The sequence below is a fragment of the Notolepis coatsorum genome, assembly GCF_963971535.1.
Source record: "Notolepis coatsorum genome assembly, chromosome: 3".
Lineage (NCBI taxonomy): Eukaryota > Metazoa > Chordata > Actinopteri > Aulopiformes > Paralepididae > Notolepis > Notolepis coatsorum.
This window is the reverse complement of record NC_140167.1, coordinates 203,317,461-203,343,074: the sequence shown is the minus strand read 5'-3', so window position 1 is coordinate 203,343,074 and position 25,614 is coordinate 203,317,461. Positions and strand designations below refer to the sequence as shown.

Genomic DNA, 25,614 nt, shown 5'->3' with positions numbered 1-25,614 from the left:
AGTCTAGCTGTAGTCTGCTCTTGACTAGGGTTGTGAACCTGGCGCCTCTACAGGTCAGTCTAGCTGTAGTCTGCTCTTGACTAGGGTTGTGAACCTGGCGCCTCTACAGGTCAGTCTAGCTGTAGTCTGCTCTTGACTAGGGTTGTGAACCTGGCGCCTCTACAGGTCAGTCTAGCTGTAGTCTGCTCTTGACTAGGGTTGTGAACCTGGCGCCTCTACAGGTCAGTCTAGCTGTAGTCTGCTCTTGACTAGGGTTGTGAACCTGGCGCCTCTACAGGTCAGTCTAGCTGTAGTCTGCTCTTGACTAGGGTTGTGAACCTGGCGCCTCTACAGGTCAGTCTAGCTGTAGTCTGCTCTTGACTAGGGTTGTGAACCTGGCGCCTCTACAGGTCAGTCTAGCTGTAGTCTGCTCTTGACTAGGGTTGTGAACCTGGCGCCTCTACAGGTCAGTCTAGCTGTAGTCTGCTCTTGACTAGGGTTGTGAACCTGGATCTCCTACAGGTCCGTCTAGCTGTAGTCTGCTTTTCACCAGGGTTGGGTTCTACAGGTCAGTCTAGCTGTAGTCTGCTCGTGACTAGGGTTGGGTTCTACAGGTCAGTCTAGCTGTAGTCTGCTCGTGACTAGGGTTGGGTTCTACAGGTCAGTCTAGCTGTAGTCTGCTCTTGACCAGGGTTGGGTTCTACAGGTCAGTCTAGCTGTAGTCTGCTCTTGACCAGGGTTGGGTTCTACAGGTCAGTCTAGCTGTAGTCTGCTCTTGACCAGGGTTGGGTTCTACAGGTCAGTCCAGCTGTAGTCTGCTCTTGACCAGGGTTGGGTTCTACAGGTCAGTCTAGCTGTAGTCTGCTCTTGACTAGGGTTAGGTACCGTTGGATCTTTAGTCTGCTCTTGACTAGGGTTAGGTACCGTTGGATCTTTAGTCTGCTCTTGACTAGGGTTGGGTACCGTTGGATCTTTAGTCTGCTCTTGACTAGGGTTGGGTACCGTTGGATCTTTAGTCTGCTCTTGACTAGGGTTGGGTACCGTTGGATCTTTAGTCTGCTCTTGACTAGGGTTGGGTACCGTTGGATCTTTAGTCTGCTCCTGACCAGGGTTTGGGCTCTACAGGTCAGTCTAGCTGTAGTCTGCTCTTGACTAGGGTTGTTACAGGTCAGTCTAGCTGTAGTCTGCTCTTGACCAGGGTTGGGTTCTACAGGTCAGTCTAGCTGTAGTCTGCTCTTGACTAGGGTTGTTACAGGTCAGTCTAGCTGTAGTCTGCTCTTGACCAGGGTTGTTACAGGTCAGTCTAGCTGCAGTCTGCTCTTGACCAGGGTTGTTACAGGTCAGTCTAGCTGTAGTCTGCTCTTGACTAGGGTTGTTACAGGTCAGTCTAGCTGCAGTCTGCTCTTGACTAGGGTTGTTACAGGTCAGTCTAGCTGTAGTCTGCTCTTGACTAGGGTTGTTACAGGTCAGTCTAGCTGTAGTCTGCTCTTGACCAGGGTTGGGTTCTACAGGTCAGTCTAGCTGTAGTCTGCTCTTGACCAGGGTTGGGTTCTACAGGTCAGTCTAGCTGCAGTCTGCTCTTGACCAGGGTTGGGTTCTACAGGTCAGTCTAGCTGCAGTCTGCTCTGGACTAGGGTTGGGTTCTACAGGTCAGTCTAGCTGTAGTCTGCTCTTGACTAGCGTTGGGTTCTACAGGTCAGTCTAGCTGCAGTCTGCTCTGGACTAGGGTTGGGTTCTACAGGTCAGTCTAGCTGTAGTCTGCTCTTGACTAGGGTTGGGTTCTACAGGTCAGTCTAGCTGTAGTCTGCTCTTGACTAGCGTTGGGTTCTACAGGTCAGTCTAGCTGTAGTCTGCTCTTGACTAGGGTTGTTACAGGTCAGTCTAGCTGTAGTCTGCTCTTGACTAGGGTTGGGCTACAGGTCAGTCTAGCTGTAGTCTGCTCTTGACCAGGGTTGGGCTACAGGTCAGTCTAGCTGTAGTCTGCTCTTGACTAGGGTTGTTACAGGTCAGTCTAGCTGTAGTCTGCTCTTGACTAGGGTTGGGTTCTACAGGTCAGTCTAGCTGTAGTCTGCTCATGACTAGGGTTGTTACAGGTCAGTCTAGCTGTAGTCTGCTCTTGACCAGGGTTGTTACAGGTCAGTCTAGCTGTAGTCTGCTCTTGACTAGGGTTGTTACAGGTCAGTCTAGCTGTAGTCTGCTCTTGACCAGGGTTGTTACAGGTCAGTCTAGCTGTAGTCTGCTCTTGACTAGGGTTGTTACAGGTCAGTCTAGCTGCAGTCTGCTCTTGACTAGGGTTGTTACAGGTCAGTCTAGCTGTAGTCTGCTCTTGACTAGGGTTGTTACAGGTCAGTCTAGCTGTAGTCTGCTCTTGACCAGGGTTGGGTTCTACAGGTCAGTCTAGCTGTAGTCTGCTCTTGACCAGGGTTGGGTTCTACAGGTCAGTCTCGCTGTAGTCTGCTCTTGACCAGGGTTGGGTTCTACAGGTCAGTCTAGCTGCAGTCTGCTCTTGACCAGGGTTGGGTTCTACAGGTCAGTCTAGCTGTAGTCTGCTCTTGACTAGGGTTGGGTTCTACAGGTCAGTCTAGCTGTAGTCTGCTCTTGACTAGGGTTGGGTTCTACAGGTCAGTCTAGCTGTAGTCTGCTCTTGACTAGGGTTGGGTTCTACAGGTCAGTCTAGCTGTAGTCTGCTCTTGACTAGCGTTGGGTTCTACAGGTCAGTCTAGCTGCAGTCTGCTCTGGACTAGGGTTGGGTTCTACAGGTCAGTCTAGCTGTAGTCTGCTCTTGACTAGCGTTGGGTTCTACAGGTCAGTCTAGCTGTAGTCTGCTCTTGACTAGGGTTGTTACAGGTCAGTCTAGCTGTAGTCTGCTCTTGACTAGGGTTGGGCTACAGGTCAGTCTAGCTGTAGTCTGCTCTTGACTAGCGTTGGGTTCTACAGGTCAGTCTAGCTGTAGTCTGCTCTTGACTAGGGTTGGGCTACAGGTCAGTCTAGCTGTAGTCTGCTCTTGACCAGGGTTGGGCTACAGGTCAGTCTAGCTGTAGTCTGCTCTTGACTAGGGTTGTTACAGGTCAGTCTAGCTGTAGTCTGCTCTTGACTAGGGTTGGGTTCTACAGGTCAGTCTAGCTGTAGTCTGCTCTTGACTAGGGTTGGGTTCTACAGGTCAGTCTAGCTGTAGTCTGCTCTTGACCAGGGTTGGGTTCTACAGGTCAGTCTAGCTGTAGTCTGCTCTTGACTAGGGTTGGGTTCTACAGGTCAGTCTAGCTGTAGTCTGCTCTTGACTAGGGTTGGGTTCTACAGGTCAGTCTAGCTGCAGTCTGCTCTTGACTAGGGTTGGGTTCTACAGGTCAGTCTAGCTGCAGTCTGCTCTGGATTGGGTTGGGTTCTACAGGTCAGTCTAGCTGTAGTCTGCTCTTGACTAGGGTTGGGTTCTACAGGTCAGTCTAGCTGTAGTCTGCTCTTGACTAGCGTTGGGTTCTACAGGTCAGTCTAGCTGCAGTCTGCTCTGGACTAGGGTTGGGTTCTACAGGTCAGTCTAGCTGCAGTCTGCTCTTGACTAGGGTTGTTACAGGTCAGTCTAGCTGTAGTCTGCTCTTGACTAGCGTTGGGTTCTACAGGTCAGTCTAGCTGTAGTCTGCTCTTGACTAGGGTTGTTACAGGTCAGTCTAGCTGTAGTCTGCTCTTGACCAGGGTTGTTACAGGTCAGTCTAGCTGCAGTCTGCTCTTGACTAGGGTTGTTACAGGTCAGTCTAGCTGTAGTCTGCTCTTGACTAGGGTTGGGCTACAGGTCAGTCTAGCTGCAGTCTGCTCTTGACTAGGGTTGGGTTCTACAGGTCAGTCTAGCTGCAGTCTGCTCTTGACTAGGGTTGGGTTCTACAGGTCAGTCTAGCTGTAGTCTGCTCTTGACCAGGGTTGGGTTCTACAGGTCAGTCTAGCTGCAGTCTGCTCTTGACCAGGGTTGGGTTCTACAGGTCAGTCTAGCTGTAGTCTGCTCTTGACTAGGGTTGGGTTCTACAGGTCAGTCTAGCTGCAGTCTGCTCTTGACCAGGGTTGGGTTCTACAGGTCAGTCTAGCTGCAGTCTGCTCTTGACCAGGGTTGGGTTCTACAGGTCAGTCTAGCTGCAGTCTGCTCTTGACCAGGGTTGGGTTCTACAGGTCAGTCTAGCTGCAGTCTGCTCTTGACCAGGGTTGGGTTCTACAGGTCAGTCTAGCTGTAGTCTGCTCTTGACCAGGGTTGGGTTCTACAGGTCAGTCTAGCTGTAGTCTGCTCTTGACCAGGGTTGGGTTCTACAGGTCAGTCTAGCTGTAGTCTGCTCTTGACTAGGGTTGGGTTCTACAGGTCAGTCTAGCTGCAGTCTGCTCTTGACCAGGGTTGGGTTCTACAGGTCAGTCTAGCTGTAGTCTGCTCTGGACCAGGGTTGGGTTCTACAGGTCAGTCTAGCTGTAGTCTGCTCTTGACCAGGGTTGGGTTCTACAGGTCAGTCTAGCTGTAGTCTGCTCTTGACCAGGGTTTGGTTCTACAGGTCAGTCTAGCTGTAGTCTGCTCTGGACCAGGGTTGGGTTCTACAGGTCAGTCTAGCTGTAGTCTGCTCTTGACCAGGGTTGGGTTCTACAGGTCAGTCTAGCTGTAGTCTGCTCTTGACCAGGGTTGGGTTCTACAGGTCAGTCTAGCTGTAGTCTGCTCTTGACCAGGGTTGGGTTCTACAGGTCAGTCTAGCTGTAGTCTGCTCTTGACCAGGGTTGGGTTCTACAGGTCAGTCTAGCTGTAGTCTGCTCTTGACCAGGGTTGGGTTCTACAGGTCAGTCTAGCTGTAGTCTGCTCTTGACCAGGGTTGGGTTCTACAGGTCAGTCTAGCTGTAGTCTGCTCTTGACCAGGGTTGGGTTCTACAGGTCAGTCTAGCTGCAGTCTGCTCTTGACCAGGGTTGGGTTCTACAGGTCAGTCTAGCTGCAGTCTGCTCTTGACCAGGGTTGGGTTCTACAGGTCAGTCTAGCTGCAGTCTGCTCTTGACCAGGGTTGGGTTCTACAGGTCAGTCTAGCTGCAGTCTGCTCTTGACCAGGGTTGGGTTCTACAGGTCAGTCTAGCTGCAGTCTGCTCTTGACCAGGGTTGGGTTCTACAGGTCAGTCTAGCTGCAGTCTGCTCTTGACCAGTGTTGGGTTCTACAGGTCAGTCTAGCTGCAGTCTGCTCTTGACCAGGGTTGGGTTCTACAGGTCAGTCTAGCTGTAGTCTGCTCTTGACTAGGGTTGGGTTACAGGTCAGTCTAGCTGTAGTCTGCTCTTGACCAGAGTTGGGTTCTACAGGTCAGTCTAGCTGTAGTCTGCTCTTGACTAGGGTTGGGTTCTACAGGTCAGTCTAGCTGTAGTCTGCTCTGGACCAGGGTTGGGTTCTACAGGTCAGTCTAGCTGCAGTCTGCTCTTGACCAGGGTTGGGTTCTACAGGTCAGTCTAGCTGCAGTCTGCTCTTGACTAGGGTTGGGTTCTACAGGTCAGTCTAGCTGCAGTCTGCTCTGGACCAGGGTTGGGTTCTACAGGTCAGTCTAGCTGTAGTCTGCTCTTGACTAGCGTTGGGTTCTACAGGTCAGTCTAGCTGTAGTCTGCTCTTGACTAGGGTTGGGTTCTACAGGTCAGTCTAGCTGTAGTCTGCTCTTGACTAGGGTTGGGTTCTACAGGTCAGTCTAGCTGTAGTCTGCTCTTGACCAGGGTTGGGTTCTACAGGTCAGTCTAGCTGCAGTCTGCTCTTGACCAGGGTTGGGTTCTACAGGTCAGTCTAGCTGTAGTCTGCTCTTGACCAGGGTTGGGTTCTACAGGTCAGTCTAGCTGCAGTCTGCTCTTGACCAGGGTTGGGTTCTACAGGTCAGTCTAGCTGCAGTCTGCTCTTGACTAGGGTTGGGTTCTACAGGTCAGTCTAGCTGTAGTCTGCTCTTGACCAGGGTTGGGTTCTACAGGTCAGTCTAGCTGCAGTCTGCTCTTGACCAGGGTTGGGTTCTACAGGTCAGTCTAGCTGCAGTCTGCTCTTGACCAGGGTTGGGTTCTACAGGTCAGTCTAGCTGCAGTCTGCTCTTGACTAGGGTTGGGTTCTACAGGTCAGTCTAGCTGCAGTCTGCTCTTGACTAGGGTTGGGTTCTACAGGTCAGTCTAGCTGTAGTCTGCTCTTGACCAGGGTTGGGTTCTACAGGTCAGTCTAGCTGTAGTCTGCTCTTGACTAGGGTTGGGTTCTACAGGTCAGTCTAGCTGCAGTCTGCTCTTGACTAGGGTTGGGTTCTACAGGTCAGTCTAGCTGCAGTCTGCTCTTGACTAGGGTTGGGTTCTACAGGTCAGTCTAGCTGTAGTCTGCTCTTGACCAGGGTTGGGTTCTACAGGTCAGTCTAGCTGTAGTCTGCTCTTGACTAGGGTTGGGTTCTACAGGTCAGTCTAGCTGCAGTCTGCTCTTGACTAGGGTTGGGTTCTACAGGTCAGTCTAGCTGTAGTCTGCTCTTGACCAGGGTTGTTACAGGTCAGTCTAGCTGCAGTCTGCTCTTGACCAGGGTTGTTACAGGTCAGTCTAGCTGTAGTCTGCTCTTGACTAGGGTTGTTACAGGTCAGTCTAGCTGCAGTCTGCTCTTGACTAGGGTTGTTACAGGTCAGTCTAGCTGTAGTCTGCTCTTGACTAGGGTTGTTACAGGTCAGTCTAGCTGTAGTCTGCTCTTGACCAGGGTTGGGTTCTACAGGTCAGTCTAGCTGTAGTCTGCTCTTGACCAGGGTTGGGTTCTACAGGTCAGTCTAGCTGCAGTCTGCTCTTGACCAGGGTTGGGTTCTACAGGTCAGTCTAGCTGCAGTCTGCTCTGGACTAGGGTTGGGTTCTACAGGTCAGTCTAGCTGTAGTCTGCTCTTGACTAGCGTTGGGTTCTACAGGTCAGTCTAGCTGCAGTCTGCTCTGGACTAGGGTTGGGTTCTACAGGTCAGTCTAGCTGTAGTCTGCTCTTGACTAGGGTTGGGTTCTACAGGTCAGTCTAGCTGTAGTCTGCTCTTGACTAGCGTTGGGTTCTACAGGTCAGTCTAGCTGTAGTCTGCTCTTGACTAGGGTTGTTACAGGTCAGTCTAGCTGTAGTCTGCTCTTGACTAGGGTTGGGCTACAGGTCAGTCTAGCTGTAGTCTGCTCTTGACCAGGGTTGGGCTACAGGTCAGTCTAGCTGTAGTCTGCTCTTGACTAGGGTTGTTACAGGTCAGTCTAGCTGTAGTCTGCTCTTGACTAGGGTTGGGTTCTACAGGTCAGTCTAGCTGTAGTCTGCTCATGACTAGGGTTGTTACAGGTCAGTCTAGCTGTAGTCTGCTCTTGACCAGGGTTGTTACAGGTCAGTCTAGCTGTAGTCTGCTCTTGACTAGGGTTGTTACAGGTCAGTCTAGCTGTAGTCTGCTCTTGACCAGGGTTGTTACAGGTCAGTCTAGCTGTAGTCTGCTCTTGACTAGGGTTGTTACAGGTCAGTCTAGCTGCAGTCTGCTCTTGACTAGGGTTGTTACAGGTCAGTCTAGCTGTAGTCTGCTCTTGACTAGGGTTGTTACAGGTCAGTCTAGCTGTAGTCTGCTCTTGACCAGGGTTGGGTTCTACAGGTCAGTCTAGCTGTAGTCTGCTCTTGACCAGGGTTGGGTTCTACAGGTCAGTCTCGCTGTAGTCTGCTCTTGACCAGGGTTGGGTTCTACAGGTCAGTCTAGCTGCAGTCTGCTCTTGACCAGGGTTGGGTTCTACAGGTCAGTCTAGCTGTAGTCTGCTCTTGACTAGGGTTGGGTTCTACAGGTCAGTCTAGCTGTAGTCTGCTCTTGACTAGGGTTGGGTTCTACAGGTCAGTCTAGCTGTAGTCTGCTCTTGACTAGGGTTGGGTTCTACAGGTCAGTCTAGCTGTAGTCTGCTCTTGACTAGCGTTGGGTTCTACAGGTCAGTCTAGCTGCAGTCTGCTCTGGACTAGGGTTGGGTTCTACAGGTCAGTCTAGCTGTAGTCTGCTCTTGACTAGCGTTGGGTTCTACAGGTCAGTCTAGCTGTAGTCTGCTCTTGACTAGGGTTGTTACAGGTCAGTCTAGCTGTAGTCTGCTCTTGACTAGGGTTGGGCTACAGGTCAGTCTAGCTGTAGTCTGCTCTTGACTAGCGTTGGGTTCTACAGGTCAGTCTAGCTGTAGTCTGCTCTTGACTAGGGTTGGGCTACAGGTCAGTCTAGCTGTAGTCTGCTCTTGACCAGGGTTGGGCTACAGGTCAGTCTAGCTGTAGTCTGCTCTTGACTAGGGTTGTTACAGGTCAGTCTAGCTGTAGTCTGCTCTTGACTAGGGTTGCGTTCTACAGGTCAGTCTAGCTGTAGTCTGCTCTTGACTAGGGTTGGGTTCTACAGGTCAGTCTAGCTGTAGTCTGCTCTTGACCAGGGTTGGGTTCTACAGGTCAGTCTAGCTGTAGTCTGCTCTTGACTAGGGTTGGGTTCTACAGGTCAGTCTAGCTGTAGTCTGCTCTTGACTAGGGTTGGGTTCTACAGGTCAGTCTAGCTGCAGTCTGCTCTTGACTAGGGTTGGGTTCTACAGGTCAGTCTAGCTGCAGTCTGCTCTGGACTAGGGTTGGGTTCTACAGGTCAGTCTAGCTGTAGTCTGCTCTTGACTAGGGTTGGGTTCTACAGGTCAGTCTAGCTGTAGTCTGCTCTTGACTAGCGTTGGGTTCTACAGGTCAGTCTAGCTGCAGTCTGCTCTGGACTAGGGTTGGGTTCTACAGGTCAGTCTAGCTGCAGTCTGCTCTTGACTAGGGTTGTTACAGGTCAGTCTAGCTGTAGTCTGCTCTTGACTAGCGTTGGGTTCTACAGGTCAGTCTAGCTGTAGTCTGCTCTTGACTAGGGTTGTTACAGGTCAGTCTAGCTGTAGTCTGCTCTTGACCAGGGTTGTTACAGGTCAGTCTAGCTGCAGTCTGCTCTTGACTAGGGTTGTTACAGGTCAGTCTAGCTGTAGTCTGCTCTTGACTAGGGTTGGGCTACAGGTCAGTCTAGCTGCAGTCTGCTCTTGACTAGGGTTGGGTTCTACAGGTCAGTCTAGCTGCAGTCTGCTCTTGACTAGGGTTGGGTTCTACAGGTCAGTCTAGCTGTAGTCTGCTCTTGACCAGGGTTGGGTTCTACAGGTCAGTCTAGCTGCAGTCTGCTCTTGACCAGGGTTGGGTTCTACAGGTCAGTCTAGCTGTAGTCTGCTCTTGACTAGGGTTGGGTTCTACAGGTCAGTCTAGCTGCAGTCTGCTCTTGACCAGGGTTGGGTTCTACAGGTCAGTCTAGCTGCAGTCTGCTCTTGACCAGGGTTGGGTTCTACAGGTCAGTCTAGCTGCAGTCTGCTCTTGACCAGGGTTGGGTTCTACAGGTCAGTCTAGCTGCAGTCTGCTCTTGACCAGGGTTGGGTTCTACAGGTCAGTCTAGCTGTAGTCTGCTCTTGACCAGGGTTGGGTTCTACAGGTCAGTCTAGCTGTAGTCTGCTCTTGACCAGGGTTGGGTTCTACAGGTCAGTCTAGCTGTAGTCTGCTCTTGACTAGGGTTGGGTTCTACAGGTCAGTCTAGCTGCAGTCTGCTCTTGACCAGGGTTGGGTTCTACAGGTCAGTCTAGCTGTAGTCTGCTCTGGACCAGGGTTGGGTTCTACAGGTCAGTCTAGCTGTAGTCTGCTCTTGACCAGGGTTGGGTTCTACAGGTCAGTCTAGCTGTAGTCTGCTCTTGACCAGGGTTGGGTTCTACAGGTCAGTCTAGCTGTAGTCTGCTCTTGACCAGGGTTGGGTTCTACAGGTCAGTCTAGCTGTAGTCTGCTCTGGACCAGGGTTGGGTTCTACAGGTCAGTCTAGCTGTAGTCTGCTCTTGACCAGGGTTGGGTTCTACAGGTCAGTCTAGCTGTAGTCTGCTCTTGACCAGGGTTGGGTTCTACAGGTCAGTCTAGCTGTAGTCTGCTCTTGACCAGGGTTGGGTTCTACAGGTCAGTCTAGCTGTAGTCTGCTCTTGACCAGGGTTGGGTTCTACAGGTCAGTCTAGCTGTAGTCTGCTCTTGACCAGGGTTGGGTTCTACAGGTCAGTCTAGCTGTAGTCTGCTCTTGACCAGGGTTGGGTTCTACAGGTCAGTCTAGCTGTAGTCTGCTCTTGACCAGGGTTGGGTTCTACAGGTCAGTCTAGCTGCAGTCTGCTCTTGACCAGGGTTGGGTTCTACAGGTCAGTCTAGCTGCAGTCTGCTCTTGACCAGGGTTGGGTTCTACAGGTCAGTCTAGCTGCAGTCTGCTCTTGACCAGGGTTGGGTTCTACAGGTCAGTCTAGCTGCAGTCTGCTCTTGACCAGGGTTGGGTTCTACAGGTCAGTCTAGCTGCAGTCTGCTCTTGACCAGGGTTGGGTTCTACAGGTCAGTCTAGCTGCAGTCTGCTCTTGACCAGGGTTGGGTTCTACAGGTCAGTCTAGCTGCAGTCTGCTCTTGACCAGGGTTGGGTTCTACAGGTCAGTCTAGCTGTAGTCTGCTCTTGACTAGGGTTGGGTTACAGGTCAGTCTAGCTGTAGTCTGCTCTTGACCAGGGTTGGGTTCTACAGGTCAGTCTAGCTGTAGTCTGCTCTTGACTAGGGTTGGGTTCTACAGGTCAGTCTAGCTGTAGTCTGCTCTGGACCAGGGTTGGGTTCTACAGGTCAGTCTAGCTGCAGTCTGCTCTTGACCAGGGTTGGGTTCTACAGGTCAGTCTAGCTGCAGTCTGCTCTTGACTAGGGTTGGGTTCTACAGGTCAGTCTAGCTGCAGTCTGCTCTGGACCAGGGTTGGGTTCTACAGGTCAGTCTAGCTGTAGTCTGCTCTTGACTAGCGTTGGGTTCTACAGGTCAGTCTAGCTGTAGTCTGCTCTTGACTAGGGTTGGGTTCTACAGGTCAGTCTAGCTGTAGTCTGCTCTTGACTAGGGTTGGGTTCTACAGGTCAGTCTAGCTGTAGTCTGCTCTTGACCAGGGTTGGGTTCTACAGGTCAGTCTAGCTGCAGTCTGCTCTTGACCAGGGTTGGGTTCTACAGGTCAGTCTAGCTGTAGTCTGCTCTTGACCAGGGTTGGGTTCTACAGGTCAGTCTAGCTGTAGTCTGCTCTTGACCAGGGTTGGGTTCTACAGGTCAGTCTAGCTGCAGTCTGCTCTTGACCAGGGTTGGGTTCTACAGGTCAGTCTAGCTGTAGTCTGCTCTTGACCAGGGTTGGGTTCTACAGGTCAGTCTAGCTGCAGTCTGCTCTTGACCAGGGTTGGGTTCTACAGGTCAGTCTAGCTGCAGTCTGCTCTTGACCAGGGTTGGGTTCTACAGGTCAGTCTAGCTGCAGTCTGCTCTTGACTAGGGTTGGGTTCTACAGGTCAGTCTAGCTGTAGTCTGCTCTTGACCAGGGTTGGGTTCTACAGGTCAGTCTAGCTGCAGTCTGCTCTTGACCAGGGTTGGGTTCTACAGGTCAGTCTAGCTGCAGTCTGCTCTTGACCAGGGTTGGGTTCTACAGGTCAGTCTAGCTGCAGTCTGCTCTTGACTAGGGTTGGGTTCTACAGGTCAGTCTAGCTGCAGTCTGCTCTTGACTAGGGTTGGGTTCTACAGGTCAGTCTAGCTGTAGTCTGCTCTTGACCAGGGTTGGGTTCTACAGGTCAGTCTAGCTGTAGTCTGCTCTTGACCAGGGTTGGGTTCTACAGGTCAGTCTAGCTGTAGTCTGCTCTTGACTAGGGTTGGGTTCTACAGGTCAGTCTAGCTGCAGTCTGCTCTTGACTAGGGTTGGGTTCTACAGGTCAGTCTAGCTGTAGTCTGCTCTTGACCAGGGTTGGGTTCTACAGGTCAGTCTAGCTGCAGTCTGCTCTTGACCAGGGTTGGGTTCTACAGGTCAGTCTAGCTGTAGTCTGCTCTTGACCAGGGTTGGGTTCTACAGGTCAGTCTAGCTGCAGTCTGCTCTTGACCAGGGTTGGGTTCTACAGGTCAGTCTAGCTGCAGTCTGCTCTTGACTAGGGTTGGGTTCTACAGGTCAGTCTAGCTGTAGTCTGCTCTTGACCAGGGTTGGGTTCTACAGGTCAGTCTAGCTGCAGTCTGCTCTTGACCAGGGTTGGGTTCTACAGGTCAGTCTAGCTGCAGTCTGCTCTTGACCAGGGTTGGGTTCTACAGGTCAGTCTAGCTGCAGTCTGCTCTTGACTAGGGTTGGGTTCTACAGGTCAGTCTAGCTGCAGTCTGCTCTTGACTAGGGTTGGGTTCTACAGGTCAGTCTAGCTGTAGTCTGCTCTTGACTAGGGTTGTTACAGGTCAGTCTAGCTGTAGTCTGCTCTTGACTAGGGTTGGGTTCTACAGGTCAGTCTAGCTGTAGTCTGCTCTTGACCAGGGTTGGGCTACAGGTCAGTCTAGCTGTAGTCTGCTCTTGACTAGGGTTGTTACAGGTCAGTCTAGCTGTAGTCTGCTCTTGACTAGGGGTGGGTTCTACAGGTCAGTCTAGCTGTAGTCTGCTCTTGACTAGGGTTGTTACAGGTCAGTCTAGCTGTAGTCTGCTCTTGACCAGGGTTGTTACAGGTCAGTCTAGCTGTAGTCTGCTCTTGACTAGGGTTGTTACAGGTCAGTCTAGCTGTAGTCTGCTCTTGACCAGGGTTGTTACAGGTCAGTCTAGCTGTAGTCTGCTCTTGACTAGGGTTGTTACAGGTCAGTCTAGCTGCAGTCTGCTCTTGACTAGGGTTGTTACAGGTCAGTCTAGCTGTAGTCTGCTCTTGACTAGGGTTGTTACAGGTCAGTCTAGCTGTAGTCTGCTCTTGACCAGGGTTGGGTTCTACAGGTCAGTCTAGCTGTAGTCTGCTCTTGACCAGGGTTGGGTTCTACAGGTCAGTCTAGCTGTAGTCTGCTCTTGACTAGCGTTGGGTTCTACAGGTCAGTCTAGCTGCAGTCTGCTCTTGACCAGGGTTGGGTTCTACAGGTCAGTCTAGCTGTAGTCTGCTCTTGACTAGGGTTGGGTTCTACAGGTCAGTCTAGCTGCAGTCTGCTCTTGACTAGGGTTGGGTTCTACAGGTCAGTCTAGCTGCAGTCTGCTCTTGACCAGGGTTCTGTACCGTTGGATCTTTTCGATCCTGGGGCCAAAATCGATACTGTTCCTACATTCTCTCCCTCCAACAACAACCAAGCCAGTTTTGGGGGGAAACGTGAAACGTGCTTGAAATGATCTCATCTATAGAAACCATGGCCAACATTTAGGATTTAGGCGGAAGTAAAGCAAACTCATAAGTGTGTGTGTAGTCCTTCGAACGATTTCATAAAACAAACTACACTTCCCAGCTCATGCCAGCCCTTTTCTAGCGTGAACCTTTTTTCTTTATAGTTTTTTCGGGATCATATCTCAAGGGTGGAACACACGCACCTGAACGTTATTGCCATAAAATAGAACGCAGTTAGTTTCTCTACCTTCTGTGAACGTCTGGCAAAAAAAAACTTGTTGCAATCTGATGAAAAATGGCAGATATTTACATTATAAAAAAGCAACTACTTGCAGTAGATTTCATTCATTGTGTTTGCTGCCCTGTCAGGGGCTCCCGGTGGTACTAAATCCAGATTGAACTCTTGCCATTGGAAAGGGGAGATTTGGCCCGATCCATAGATGTGTAACTTGACCGGAATGTAATTTATAGGCCTGATATGCTATATTCATATTTCATGTGTCCGCATGGCAAAATTCAGTATTGTATCTACAAAACCCCCTGTAAATCATCTGCCCTTTATTAATTTGCTTAGATTTCTTGTACACGTGATCTCAAGAAGGTGCTAAATGAGCTCGGTGGCAATATTTCATGCCTGGAGAATGTTAGCATGGCATTATTCACTGTCGGATGAAAGAAGAAAACATAAACGCATTCCAGGGCTGCATTATTAGTGTCCCATTACAAAAGTATACATTTCACATGATTAATACTCTATTCTCTAACTTTCCCAATTATTATGGTGAATAATTTCAAAATTATACATCCGCAGGCTGTGGTAATTAACAAAAGGGCCCAGTATTTAAAACATTTTAAGTAAGTCTTTCCATTGTGTATATTGCCTAATAATGTCCATCCAATTTTCTTTAGTTGGACTTGGAGGTTCTTGTTGATACCAGCGACACGTGATCGCTTGCCTATGACTAGACTCTTCCAAGAGAAATAAAAACATTATAATTTAAATAAAATTTGAACATGAAATCCATCAAATATAAGGTCTTAACGAAATTATATGAAGCAAATTACCAGCCCTTAAACATCCAAATTAAAGTCCATACCAGTGGAAATCCCTGCTAAACAGTTTAATGAGTGGGACAAATTGATTTCTAGGTCATATGGAGCGAGGGAAAAAACTAAGAACTACCATCGGACACTTCAACTCCCTAAAGAAAGGGGAGGCATTTAAATCAACTGATATCCCACTCCAGGCAGTAATTGGAGATGGGACAGCAGGCCTAGACCCTATATAGAACCTTGAACCCATTTATTGTGCTCACTCTGCGAACATGGTTTAAAATTGTGAAACGGTTCAAGTAAAAAAAAAAAAAAGGATCGGGATCCTGAGGTGGTTTGCCTTCGATTTAGGATTTAAACCAAGAATGTATAATCAAACATTTAAAGAATGGGCTCTCCATGGTATTTCCTCATTCTGTACAATGTTAGAAAATGGAGAACTGGTGAGCTTTTTTAATTTTTTTTAAGATGCCTACAGCTACGCCAGTATTTTCTAAAAGAGGTTCTTCTTCTGGTGTGTCTTTAGACCTGCAGCTCAGTTGAGGCAAGCCAGGCCAACGTTTCATCGTCCAGTTCCATCAGACCGCGTTCTCCATATGGTGGCCGGTGTTTGGGGCCACTGGTGATTATATTTTCCACAGTCTGTGCAGGGGCTCCACACTCGCATGAGGCACTGTCTTTGAGGCGACGTAGCGTCCAACGCCGGTCCTTAGGCGGTCGAGGGTTGTCCACTGCTTCTGGGACAAGTCCTGACCAGGGACATCCAGAGGGTCATTGATGTAGAGGTGCAGCCTGCATGGTTCTGCTGACCTCCACTGGTCCCTCCATCTCGTCCTCCTGACCCAGGAGGCCTTGGAAGTGTCAGATGGTGTTGTGTGGAGTAGGCTTGCATGGAAAAGGGGCACCGTGACTTTAGGCGCACACACGTCGTGGTGGTATTGTGAAGGAGGAGGGATGCACTGATCTGTGCCTTGCGGGAAAGGGCCAGTGTGGCTGCTTCTCGTCTGATGGTAGCCGGGGCAATACCAGCGAGTACGGGCAGTTGGTTTACCGGTGTGGCTTGTAGGCAACCAGAGACTGTCCGCAGGACGCTGTTGAGAACAACATCCAGCTTCTTCACGTGGGTGCTACGGCACCAGACCGGGGCGCAGTACTCGGCGGCAGACAACACCAGGGCCAGTGAGGAGATGCACAGTGTCTTTGTTGAGGCTCCCCATGTGGTGCCGGCTAGTCGTCGTATCAGCGCGGCACGGGCGGTTTTTCCCCTGGCACCTTCCAGGTGTTTGAATGACCGTGTTCTGTCAAGCTTCACACCGAGGTATGTTGGTACTGTAGCCGGACGTTATCCACCATGACGCTCATCTCACGGGTCTAAAAGAGGTAAATGTGTAAGTCCAATAGACTGTGTTATACAGATATTCATTCAGGCATACAAAAATAGGACAAGTAAAACTGTCTTAATTATATAATGGCTTGGTTCAGGCCTGAACTGACTCACAAGTTCCATTAAAACAAATTGGGAAAATTAATAAAATATTGAAATAACTGATTTATGAATGGGAGAACATGTGCAGAACTCAATGTAGCTCGACTAACTCAAAAACAGAATTCTGCTGGAAAAACATGACTAGATTTGTCATAACTCCCAAAATCAAGAGCAACCATGTTGGAGACTGTGTGGCCAGAGGGAGGCAAACCACTCTCGTATCTTTTGGAATTGTCCAGGTATTCAATGTTATTGGCAGGAGGGGACTTTTTTTTTTTTTTTATATTATATTTTTGGGTTTTCTGTATTTGCCCCACTGTCAGCCTGGGGAGGGTGTACTGGTGTAGAACTACCACATGCCACCTCCGATGCATGTGGAGTCGCCAGCCGCTTCTTTTCACCTGACCTCCAGAGTCTCTGCAGTGGTAGGCGAGCGCTTGGTCCACTGCGCTACCCAGCTGCCTAGGAGGGGCCAGATATTTGATAAATGCTTTCTGCAGCCATTTAACACAAAAGGATGACCCTCATGCATTGCAAATTTGCATCAAATTCAAAAGTTAATCGCGAGTTAAAACAAATGGTGGCATTAATAGAATTGTGCGTTAATACCGCGTTAACTTTGACAGCCTTGGTATATACCTTTTTGATTTGGGGTTTCAGGCGATCAACCAGAACGATTTGGGCATATTGCATATAACTCGTCATATCTTGCGATCTATGAAAAAAGACTGGATTATTTTGAAAAGGGGCGATGTTTAGCGTGTGATGGTGCACAAACTACACTATGTAGAAATTAACTAGTTAGTCAGTGATGGACTATAAACAATGCCTGCCTATGAGCCTTACTATTGTCTCCATAGCTATAATACAGAACACATGATGGGTCTGCAAATATCGCTAAAATGGTCTAACGCTGGCGCCATTAAGTAAAGATGGGGGGGGGGGGGGGGGGGGGGGGGGGAGGGTGTGGCGCTCAAAAAGATGAGGGGTAAATATACTTTCATGTGTATTAACATGTTGGTTGTATTGTTGTGTCTTGTCACCAGTTGAAGGAGCTCGATGAGGAGTGGGCTAAGTTGCCCTCGGGAGCCCCCCGGCAGAGCCGCTTCCTGCGCTCCCAGCAGGACCTGCGGGCCAAATATGAGCAGCAACGGCAGCCAGAAGGTGGCGTGGATCAAGCCGACGGTACACAACTGGCATTACTAGCGTTGCAGTGGTTGTGTAATATGCAAAATGTTTTCCAAGCCTGAAATTTCTGTTGGATGTACAGTACAGGTTTTGGAAATGGATTAACTTTTTAAAATTAGTTTTTACTTAAGATTACCCTAACCAAAAATAACAATTCCATATATGGCCCCAAGTTATAGCTTCAAAATCCAACAAACATGTACCTCTTGATCATTGACGGTGACAAATATTGTTCATAGAAGTTGTGCTGTGTACAGGGATTAAAGCGCTCAGTCTTGAGACTGATTTCCGGCAATAAAAAAAAAAATTATCTTTCCCCCCCCCTCCTTTATTCCGATTTTTCTCCCATCCCACGGTTAGTCGTTATGCCAATTCTCAACCCCCTTCCTGGTTGTTACGCACTCCCCCCTACTGTTGGTCCGAGAGGCCGGAGACTGTCTCATGCTTTCCTCCGACGCATGTGCAGCCGGCAGCCAGCCTGGCAGCGCAGATTCTCACCGGGAGAGTAACGTGTGGAAGGTCACACTACCTCCCTCCAGATCCTACCCTCGCTGTGCAGGCGCCCCGACCGAACTGTAGGGGTCGCTGTCCACAACGCCCAGGACCCACCCATCAGCTTTCCCACCCCTAACACTGCTGATAGTAACGCCGAGAGCTGGATTCGAACCCAGCGTCTCCAGCGTTGATGGCGAGCGCCTTGCCCACTACACCACCTAGCCGCCCAAGATTTCCGGCAATTTGATTCAGATTTTCCGTCAATTGGCTACCTGGTATAATATGATTTGTAGATGCATACAGATTGCAACTAAATTGAGCCAATCGGCGGCTTCAAATATGATTTTAAAAGGGGCTTTTTTCTGTTCCGCCGCCGCCCCCAAGCAGAGTCATTGGTGTGGGGGTGCGCGGGCTGATGATGACGAACAATGGATGCAGCGACTCGAGAGACGGATTACGCTAAATAGTTTGTCGTCGGAAATGGATAATAATCGCAAGATGCATTCGGACAGTGTTGGATCTAACGATGGATTTATGGACACATTTCTGCCTGGACCACAAAGCTTATCGAAGGGTTAGCGCGGCAGCTCTACCGGGGAGACTCAGCCTGTTGTGATATGAAGATGTAATTGTAGTGCTGTCAGACCCTGATATTGTCTTTTCCTTTTTAGCTAAGACTATTAAATAAAAATATACAGTGGAGGTTAAAATAAGAATATGACTTCAGGAGTCAGTCAGATTTTTTTGCTTTAATCCCTGTGTAATAGAATGTGATTACTAGTGGTGGGGGGGAAATATCGACAACAAGGACGCCTAGTATCTATATTTTTTCTAGTAATAATAGTACAGTAGTCCACACACTCGTGTGCATTCAGTTAAGTTGTAATATGACTGTAATACAAACGGTTCAGTTTGTCGGGTACATGCAACACAGATTAGTGTTGACATTGAAGTGAGATGAACAGACTGAAAACTTTATTTGATTAGATAAACATGTTGACAACGTTTAACTTTGCAGTTGAGAAAAGGTAATATATCGCAATACTCAGCATATCTCAATATATTTTGAATCGCAATACTATCGTATTGTGACTTAAGTATCGTGATAATATCGTATCGTGAGGAACCATCCTATTTTTTTTTTAAATGCAGGTAAAGTGAAGCGTCATCTTTTAGGACCACACCGGTAGCCATCCCACCAACATCCTCCCACCCTACACTACCGCTCTCCTAGTGTAGCATAGTGGTGAATGGCAGCTTTCCCTTTTACATCCCATTAATGGCCTTTAAAACAGCTTGCATTATGCGTTCTATAAAGGTGACTGTATGTTGGTCCAATTACTGCCTACCATAAAAAGGAAGTGTAAGCACGGACCAGGTAGGCTAGGTTTATCACTAATGTTTTGAAGAATTTTCAAAAAGAAAATTATTTGAAAAAGTGTATAATGGTCAGGGGTAATGTAAAATATGTGCTGATTAGTAAATGGGCTAAAACTCATTAAGACTAGTACGGTGGTCCTTTTAACATCTGTTGAATAAAGATATTTATTCCCTGAGCATCGGGTCCCCCCAGGGCTGTGTTTTCAGTCCCCTGCTGTACTCACAGGTTCAGCTCCAACTACAACTCCATAGTGAAGTTTGCGGACGGGGTGGTGGCTGATGTACTGGGGCACGTTGGTGCAGGGATAACAGCCTACTCCTGAACATTGGTAAAACCAAGGAGCTGATCGTGGATTTTAGGAGAATACAGCAGGGCACACACAAGCTACTGTGGATAAATGGGTCTATCGTAGACAGGGTGAGCAGTTCTTAAGTACCTGGGGGTCCACATCTCAGAGGACCTGACATGGTCAACTCGCATAGCCACTGTGGTTAAAAAAGGTGACGCAGCGCCTCTACCACCTGAGACAATTAAGGAAGTTGTTCAGAGTATCGGGGAAGATACTCCACTCCTTCTATTCCGGGGCTGTAGAGGGCGTTCTGACTGGGAACATCACTGCCTGGTTTGGAAATGGCACAGCCCAGGATAGGAAGGCCCTACAGAGAGTGGTGCGCTCATCAGAATGGACTACGGGTATTGCACTACCACCCCTGCAGGATTTATACAATAGGAGGTGCAAATCCAGAGCCTGTAGAATAATGAAGGACCCTCACCACCCCAACAACAGCCGGTTCAAACTGCTGCGGTCAGGCAAGCGCTTCCGCCTTCCGTATACACGCACAACAAGAACAGCGAACCTAAGGCTCAGCTTCTTCCCTCAGCCCATCAGAACAATGAACACTGATCTCTCCACACACACAACATTCTGCACTCGCGCACACGCACCACAGGTCACTTTACAACAAGTGTCCATTTCTTGTGTGTTTATATTAACCGCAAGTATAGCATGGGGACAAAAACGGCACATTGTATAAGAGTGTACATATGATCCAGTGCCTTTGCACAATCGAAGCGGGCATGGTCAACCGCATTTCACTATGTGATGAATAAAACTCTTGAATCTTTCTTAGGTGAGGAGATGGAGAACACTGTGCCACAGGTGGACTCCTATGAACTCCTGGACCCAGTGGAAATCCTCTCCAAATTGCCCAATGACTTCTATTCAAAGATTGTAAGCTTCGCTCGTCTTCCTATTAAAGTATTCATTGAATAAGCCTGGGGGGGGGGGGGGGGGGGGGATCGATGCGTAGTAGTATCGTGATACTTTGCGTGGTGATACTGTATTGATATTTAATTACCGGTATTCATACAAATTACATTTTAAGTTTTTTTGTATAAGGAAGTTGCATTGTTAATTTCAATACCTGAAATAGTACAGTAGTCCACACACACACGTGCGTTCAGTTAAGTTGGAATATGATTGTAATACAAACAGTTCAGTTTGTCAGGTACATGCAACACAGATTACAGTGTTTACATCCGTCTGCTTGAGAAAATACCATGTTCTGCAATAAAAATGATTGAAGTGAGATGAACAGACTGAACTTTATTTTATTAGATAAAACATGTTGACAAAGCTTTACTTTGCAGTTGAAAAAGATAATAAATAAATTAAAAAAAGATTTATCGCGATACTATCGTATTGTGAGGCCTCTGGCGATTCCCACCCCTGGTAGCTGGTAAATGAACGTCCTCCGGTGTTTCATTGCAGGAAGCAAAGAAGTGGCAGGAGAGGAAAGAGGCCCTGGCTGCCTTGGAGACGCTGGTTCAGAACCCCAAGCTGGAAGCGGGAGACTACGGGGAGACGGTGCAGGCGCTGAGGAAGGTACTGCAGTCTGGAGTCTGGGGCTGTAACTATGGTACTGCAGTCTGGAGTCTGGGGCTGTAACCTGCAGTCTGCTCCCTGGGGCTGTAACCTCAGTCTGCTCACTGGGGCTGTAACCTGCAGTCTGCTCACTGGGGCTGGAACCATGCAGTCTGCTCACTGGGGCTGTAACCTCAGTCTGCTCACTGGGGCTGTAACCTCAGTCTGCTCACTGGGGCTGTAACCATGCAGTCTGCTCACTGGGGCTGTAACCATGCAGTCTGCTCACTGGGGCTGTAACCATGCAGTCTGCTCACTGGGGCTGTAACCTGCAGTCTGCTCACTGGGGCTGTAACCATGCAGTCTGCTCACTGGGGCTGTAACCTGCAGTCTGCTCACTGGGGCTGTAACCATGCCACCTCAGTCTACTCACTAGGGCTGTAACCATGCCACCTCAGTCTGCTCACTAGGGCTGTAACCATGCCACCTCTCTGGGGCTGGAACCATGCCACCTTAGTCCTTACTGCAGTCTGCTCACTGGGGCTGTAACCATGCCACCTTACTGCAGTCTGCTCACTGGGGCTGTAACCATGCCACCTCACAGTCTGCTCACTAGGGCTGTAACCATGCCACCTCTCTGGGGCTGGAACCATGCCACCTTAGTCCTTACTGCAGTCTGCTCACTGGGGCTGTAACCATGCCACCTCACAGTCTGCTCACTGGGGCTGTAACCATGCCACCTCACAGTCTGCTCACTGGGGCTGTAACGATGCCACCTTACTGCAGTCTGCTCACTTTGACTGTAACGATGCCACCTTACTGCAGTCTGCTCACTGGGACTGTAACGATGCCACCTCAGTCTGCTCACTGGGGCTGTAATGATGCCACCTTACTGCAGTCTGCTCACTGGGGCTGTAACGATGCCACCTTACTGCAGTCTGCTCACTGGGACTGTAACGATGCCACCTCAGTCTGCTCACTGGGGCTGTAACGATGCCACCTCAGTCTGCTCACTGGGGCTGTAACGATGCCACCTTACTGCAGTCTGCTCACTGGGGCTGTAACGATGCCACCTCAGTCTGCTCACTGGGGCTGTAACGATGCCGCCTCACAACCATTCATTTAGATTACCATTCTTCAGGCAACTATTCAATCATGCATCATGAAATCTCTTTTGACCACGATTCGATACATTTTCTTTAATTCCCCCAAAAAATTTGAATACACAAATGTGGCTGGGGGAACTGATTCACTCAGCATGAATGGACTAAGTCAATAAAAACAATACACACACTCTTTTATTCTTTCATTTTGATTATAATCTATTCTAACATTTTCAAATCGATGCAGTTGAATCGTCACATTAGAATCGATGCATCGTTACACCCCTACTGCTTACTGCATCAGATTCCAGCCTAATGGTACTAAGGTTGGGTAATTCCCATTTGAACCGGTACCAGTTCCTGGAGTATCTGTACCCAGCGGTACCTCTTGACTCTAAAATGTAATTTCAGTTGTAAATGAATACGTTTTTGTTATTTAGAAAATTGTATTGTAACGCCACACAAAATAAATAGCATGATCATGTATTGTGTTTTTTAAATATCAACATTATCTGGCCATCCTCAGTAAAAATTGTCAAACTCCTCTGACCTTGTCTGGTCTTTCCAAAGACCCAACAGACGGGTCATATATTTAGTAATGTATATATATTTGTGGAAAAGGCTCCCTCTTGTCTAGCATATTACACTCGATCTGGCGTGAATCGGTACTCCGTAGTACCTACCGATGTAATTCGTACAGAGTTCGGTAACCCAACCCGACTGTATACCACATACACTAACTCTTACTCTTTGTTTGAAGGTCATTGGCAAAGACTCCAATATTATGTTGGTATCTCTGGCGGCGAAATGCCTTGCTGGGCTGGCCTCTGGTCTGAGGAAGAAGTTTGGCACATATGCTGGCCATGTAAGTTCCCTTTATGTCATGAATGAACAAACTGACTCGTATGACTTTATAACTGATATAAAGGCTGATTTTTTTTTATATAGTTGCAGGCAATCATTTTTAATTGAAAAACGTATTTAAATTCTTGTGATTTTATAATTTTTGGGTGGGGGGGCGGGGTCTGTACAACAAAAAGTATTTACCGGTATTTTAAGTCCGTTAAATGCAATTTGTAGGCCAGGGCATCTCTGTAGTAGCACAATACTTAATTTATAATGGTATTTTGATATACATTTTGCTTGATATATTCAGGGATTAAAGTTCTCCGTCCTGTGACGGATTTCCGTCAATTTGATTCCTAGTCGTGATGGATTTTCCATCAATTGGCTACCTGGTATAATATGATTTGTAGAGGCATACAGGGTATTTTGTAACAGTAACTTGCGCATAACGCATGGCACAGACACGGAGCCCTGCGAAGCCTGCATACAGTAAACTAACTTGATCGTTAATCTAACTGTTGTCCTTGTATCTTTACGCTTATGAAACCATAAAATAATTATCTCCCACAAACCTGAACGTTATTGCCATAATACTAGTCTAGCAAAAAAAGGCGTTGCAATCTGATAAATGGTGGAGAAATATGCATTAAAAAAATTTCATTCACGGTTTGTGAATCACACCTGGTGATGCTAAATCCAGATTGAACTATGCAATTGGAAAGGCGAGATTTGGCCCGATCCATAGATGTGCGACTTGGCCATAATAAGGTAATTTATAGGCCTGATATTCTATAAATCATATTTCAAATTTGGATGGCAGAATTCAGTACTGTATCTACAAAACCTTCTATTTAATCATCTCTTTATTCATTTTCTTAAGATTTTTCAGGTCTGGAAAATTTTAGCATGGTGTTTTCAGTCAAAGATTAAAAAGAAATTATGAATAGATATTCTCCTTTTTTGGTTCATTACAATTTACTCAAGCCTAGTAACGACACAATATTTCTGACACTGGGAATACATCCCCTGAGATCCATAGAATCGGATACCAAGAACATGCAAATGGACAAAAAAAAAAAAAAAAAAAAAAAGTCTGTAAATATATATATATAAAAAATTAGGGCTGTCAGTTTATCGCGTTAATTAGATTAATTAATTACACAGCAAATTATCGCGTTATGAAAATTAACTCAAAATTAATTACAAAAAAAAGTTTTTTTTTTTTTTTTTTTTTTTTTTATAATATTTTTTTTGTATCTCATTCATTCCATAAGAATGTAGAATACACATTTACAGACTTTTTTCTTTTTTAATATGGTCCATTTGCATGTTCTTGGTATCTGATTCTAGGGACATCTATGAATCTCAGGGAATGTATTCCCAGTGTCAGAAATACTGTGGGCTAGATCCACAAAGAATGGATTGCACGGTGCAAGTTGCACCCTTACTTACAATTCATTATGAATAAAAAATGGGGGACCCTGATGTAAACAAGACGAAAGTCTTTCTCTGGTCTGCATCCCCTTAACAATTGTGTGCCGTACTGTATTGTAGGCCTACCCATTCTGCAATCTGTTAATAACATTTTCATTCAATCAATCAATCTGCGCGGTGATTGATTGAATGAAAAAAAATTTTTGAGTAAATTGTAATGAACCAAATGAGAATATCAATACATTTGTTTGTATCTTTGACTGTGAATAACACCATGCTCAAATTGACCAGACCTGAAAAATCTAAGCAAATTAATAGATGGAAGATGATTAAACAGAAGGTTTTGTAGATACAGTACTGAATTCTGCCATCCGGACACATGCAATTTGAAATATGAATAATATTGAAAAATATCAGGCATAAAATGGTTATGCGATTAAAATGCGATTAATTAGATTAATTAATTACAAATCCTGTAATTAATTAGATTAATTTTTTTAATCGCCTGACAGCACTATAAAAAATATATATATAAAAAAATTAAATTATTATTTTACCATATGGATGGCACATTGACCAGTTGGCCACCCCTGGCTATTCTAATGGCTATCCGCTGTGGGCTATCTCCTCGCCAACGGACCAGTAGCCTATATCATTATGATCACATTCCTATGTCTCCAAGGAATCGTGGGGCTCTGGGGAAGAAATCTTGGGAACCCCTCCTATAGCCTATCCTTTATAATGTTATAGGCTATTTTTATTTACAGTAGTCTATATGATTTTTGCCATAGCCGGTCTCAGTTATGCTGTGGCTGAGACGGATCGGGATTAATGAAGCTGCTAGGAGACTGCTTCTCTTAAGGCTACGAATTAAAGCCACAATTAAAAATAATGTACTTCCTTTCTTGACAATAGCCTATAACAATATTATGAGATCCATATTTTGTTATGCTTGCATAAAACCCAGAATTAGGAGTTTTCTGTATGTAAGCTGCACTTCTTGCACGTTTCCCTTTTAGTTCCTTGTTCAAGTCATAAGCTTGTTCAGTTGTCACAATGTAAATAAAAAAACCTGCACTGAAAAGTTACAGTATGTATTGTAGATGGTTGATTATTTTTATGACTAAGTCAGTCAACCCAAAAAAAATCATTTGATTTAATGAATTAACGGCATTTATATTACGTAAAAGCAAACGGTCAATAGAAAATATGTTCAAAATATACAGTGCAGGTTAAAATAAGAATATGACTTAAGTTCGGTCAGGAGATAAAATTAAGAAAAAATGTATGCGCTTGAATTCCTATATCTCTATGAATTGCACGTGGCCATGTTGCTATTTAGATGTTGTATTAATTGTGCAGCGCTAACTGCACCCGAGTGATGTTTGAATCTTTCTTTAAAGGTGGTGTCGACGCTTCTGGAGAAATTCAAGGAGAAGAAGCCCCAGGTGGTGCAGCAGCTACAAGAGGCTATTGATGCCGTCTTCTTAACTGTGAGTGGTTGGGTTCCATTAAGTTCTTGTTCGCTGATCTCCTGTCATCTCGGTCCATGTCCTGTGTTGGGTTTCTTTATTTTTAAGATTTATTTTTGCGCTTTTCATGCATCAGAACACATTAGCTAGTTGAGAGGTGAACCAAGAGAATTCCCTGACCA

General features: G+C 47.3%; 1 protein-coding gene across 1 annotated transcript in view; it reads left to right on the top strand.

The window, feature by feature from the left end:
- LOC311226137 (cytoskeleton-associated protein 5-like) overlaps positions 1–25,614 on the top strand; it is a gene marked incomplete at its 3' end in the record, with an annotated part of 83,354 nt that overhangs the window by 15,173 nt on the left and 42,567 nt on the right. The window contains exons 5-9 of the mRNA XM_084311511.1: positions 16,696–16,834; positions 19,844–19,944; positions 20,485–20,598; positions 22,441–22,545; positions 25,364–25,453. Of these exons, the coding sequence (XP_084167637.1) occupies positions 16,696–16,834; positions 19,844–19,944; positions 20,485–20,598; positions 22,441–22,545; positions 25,364–25,453 (549 nt within the window). The remainder of the gene's footprint in view (positions 1–16,695; positions 16,835–19,843; positions 19,945–20,484; positions 20,599–22,440; positions 22,546–25,363; positions 25,454–25,614) is intronic.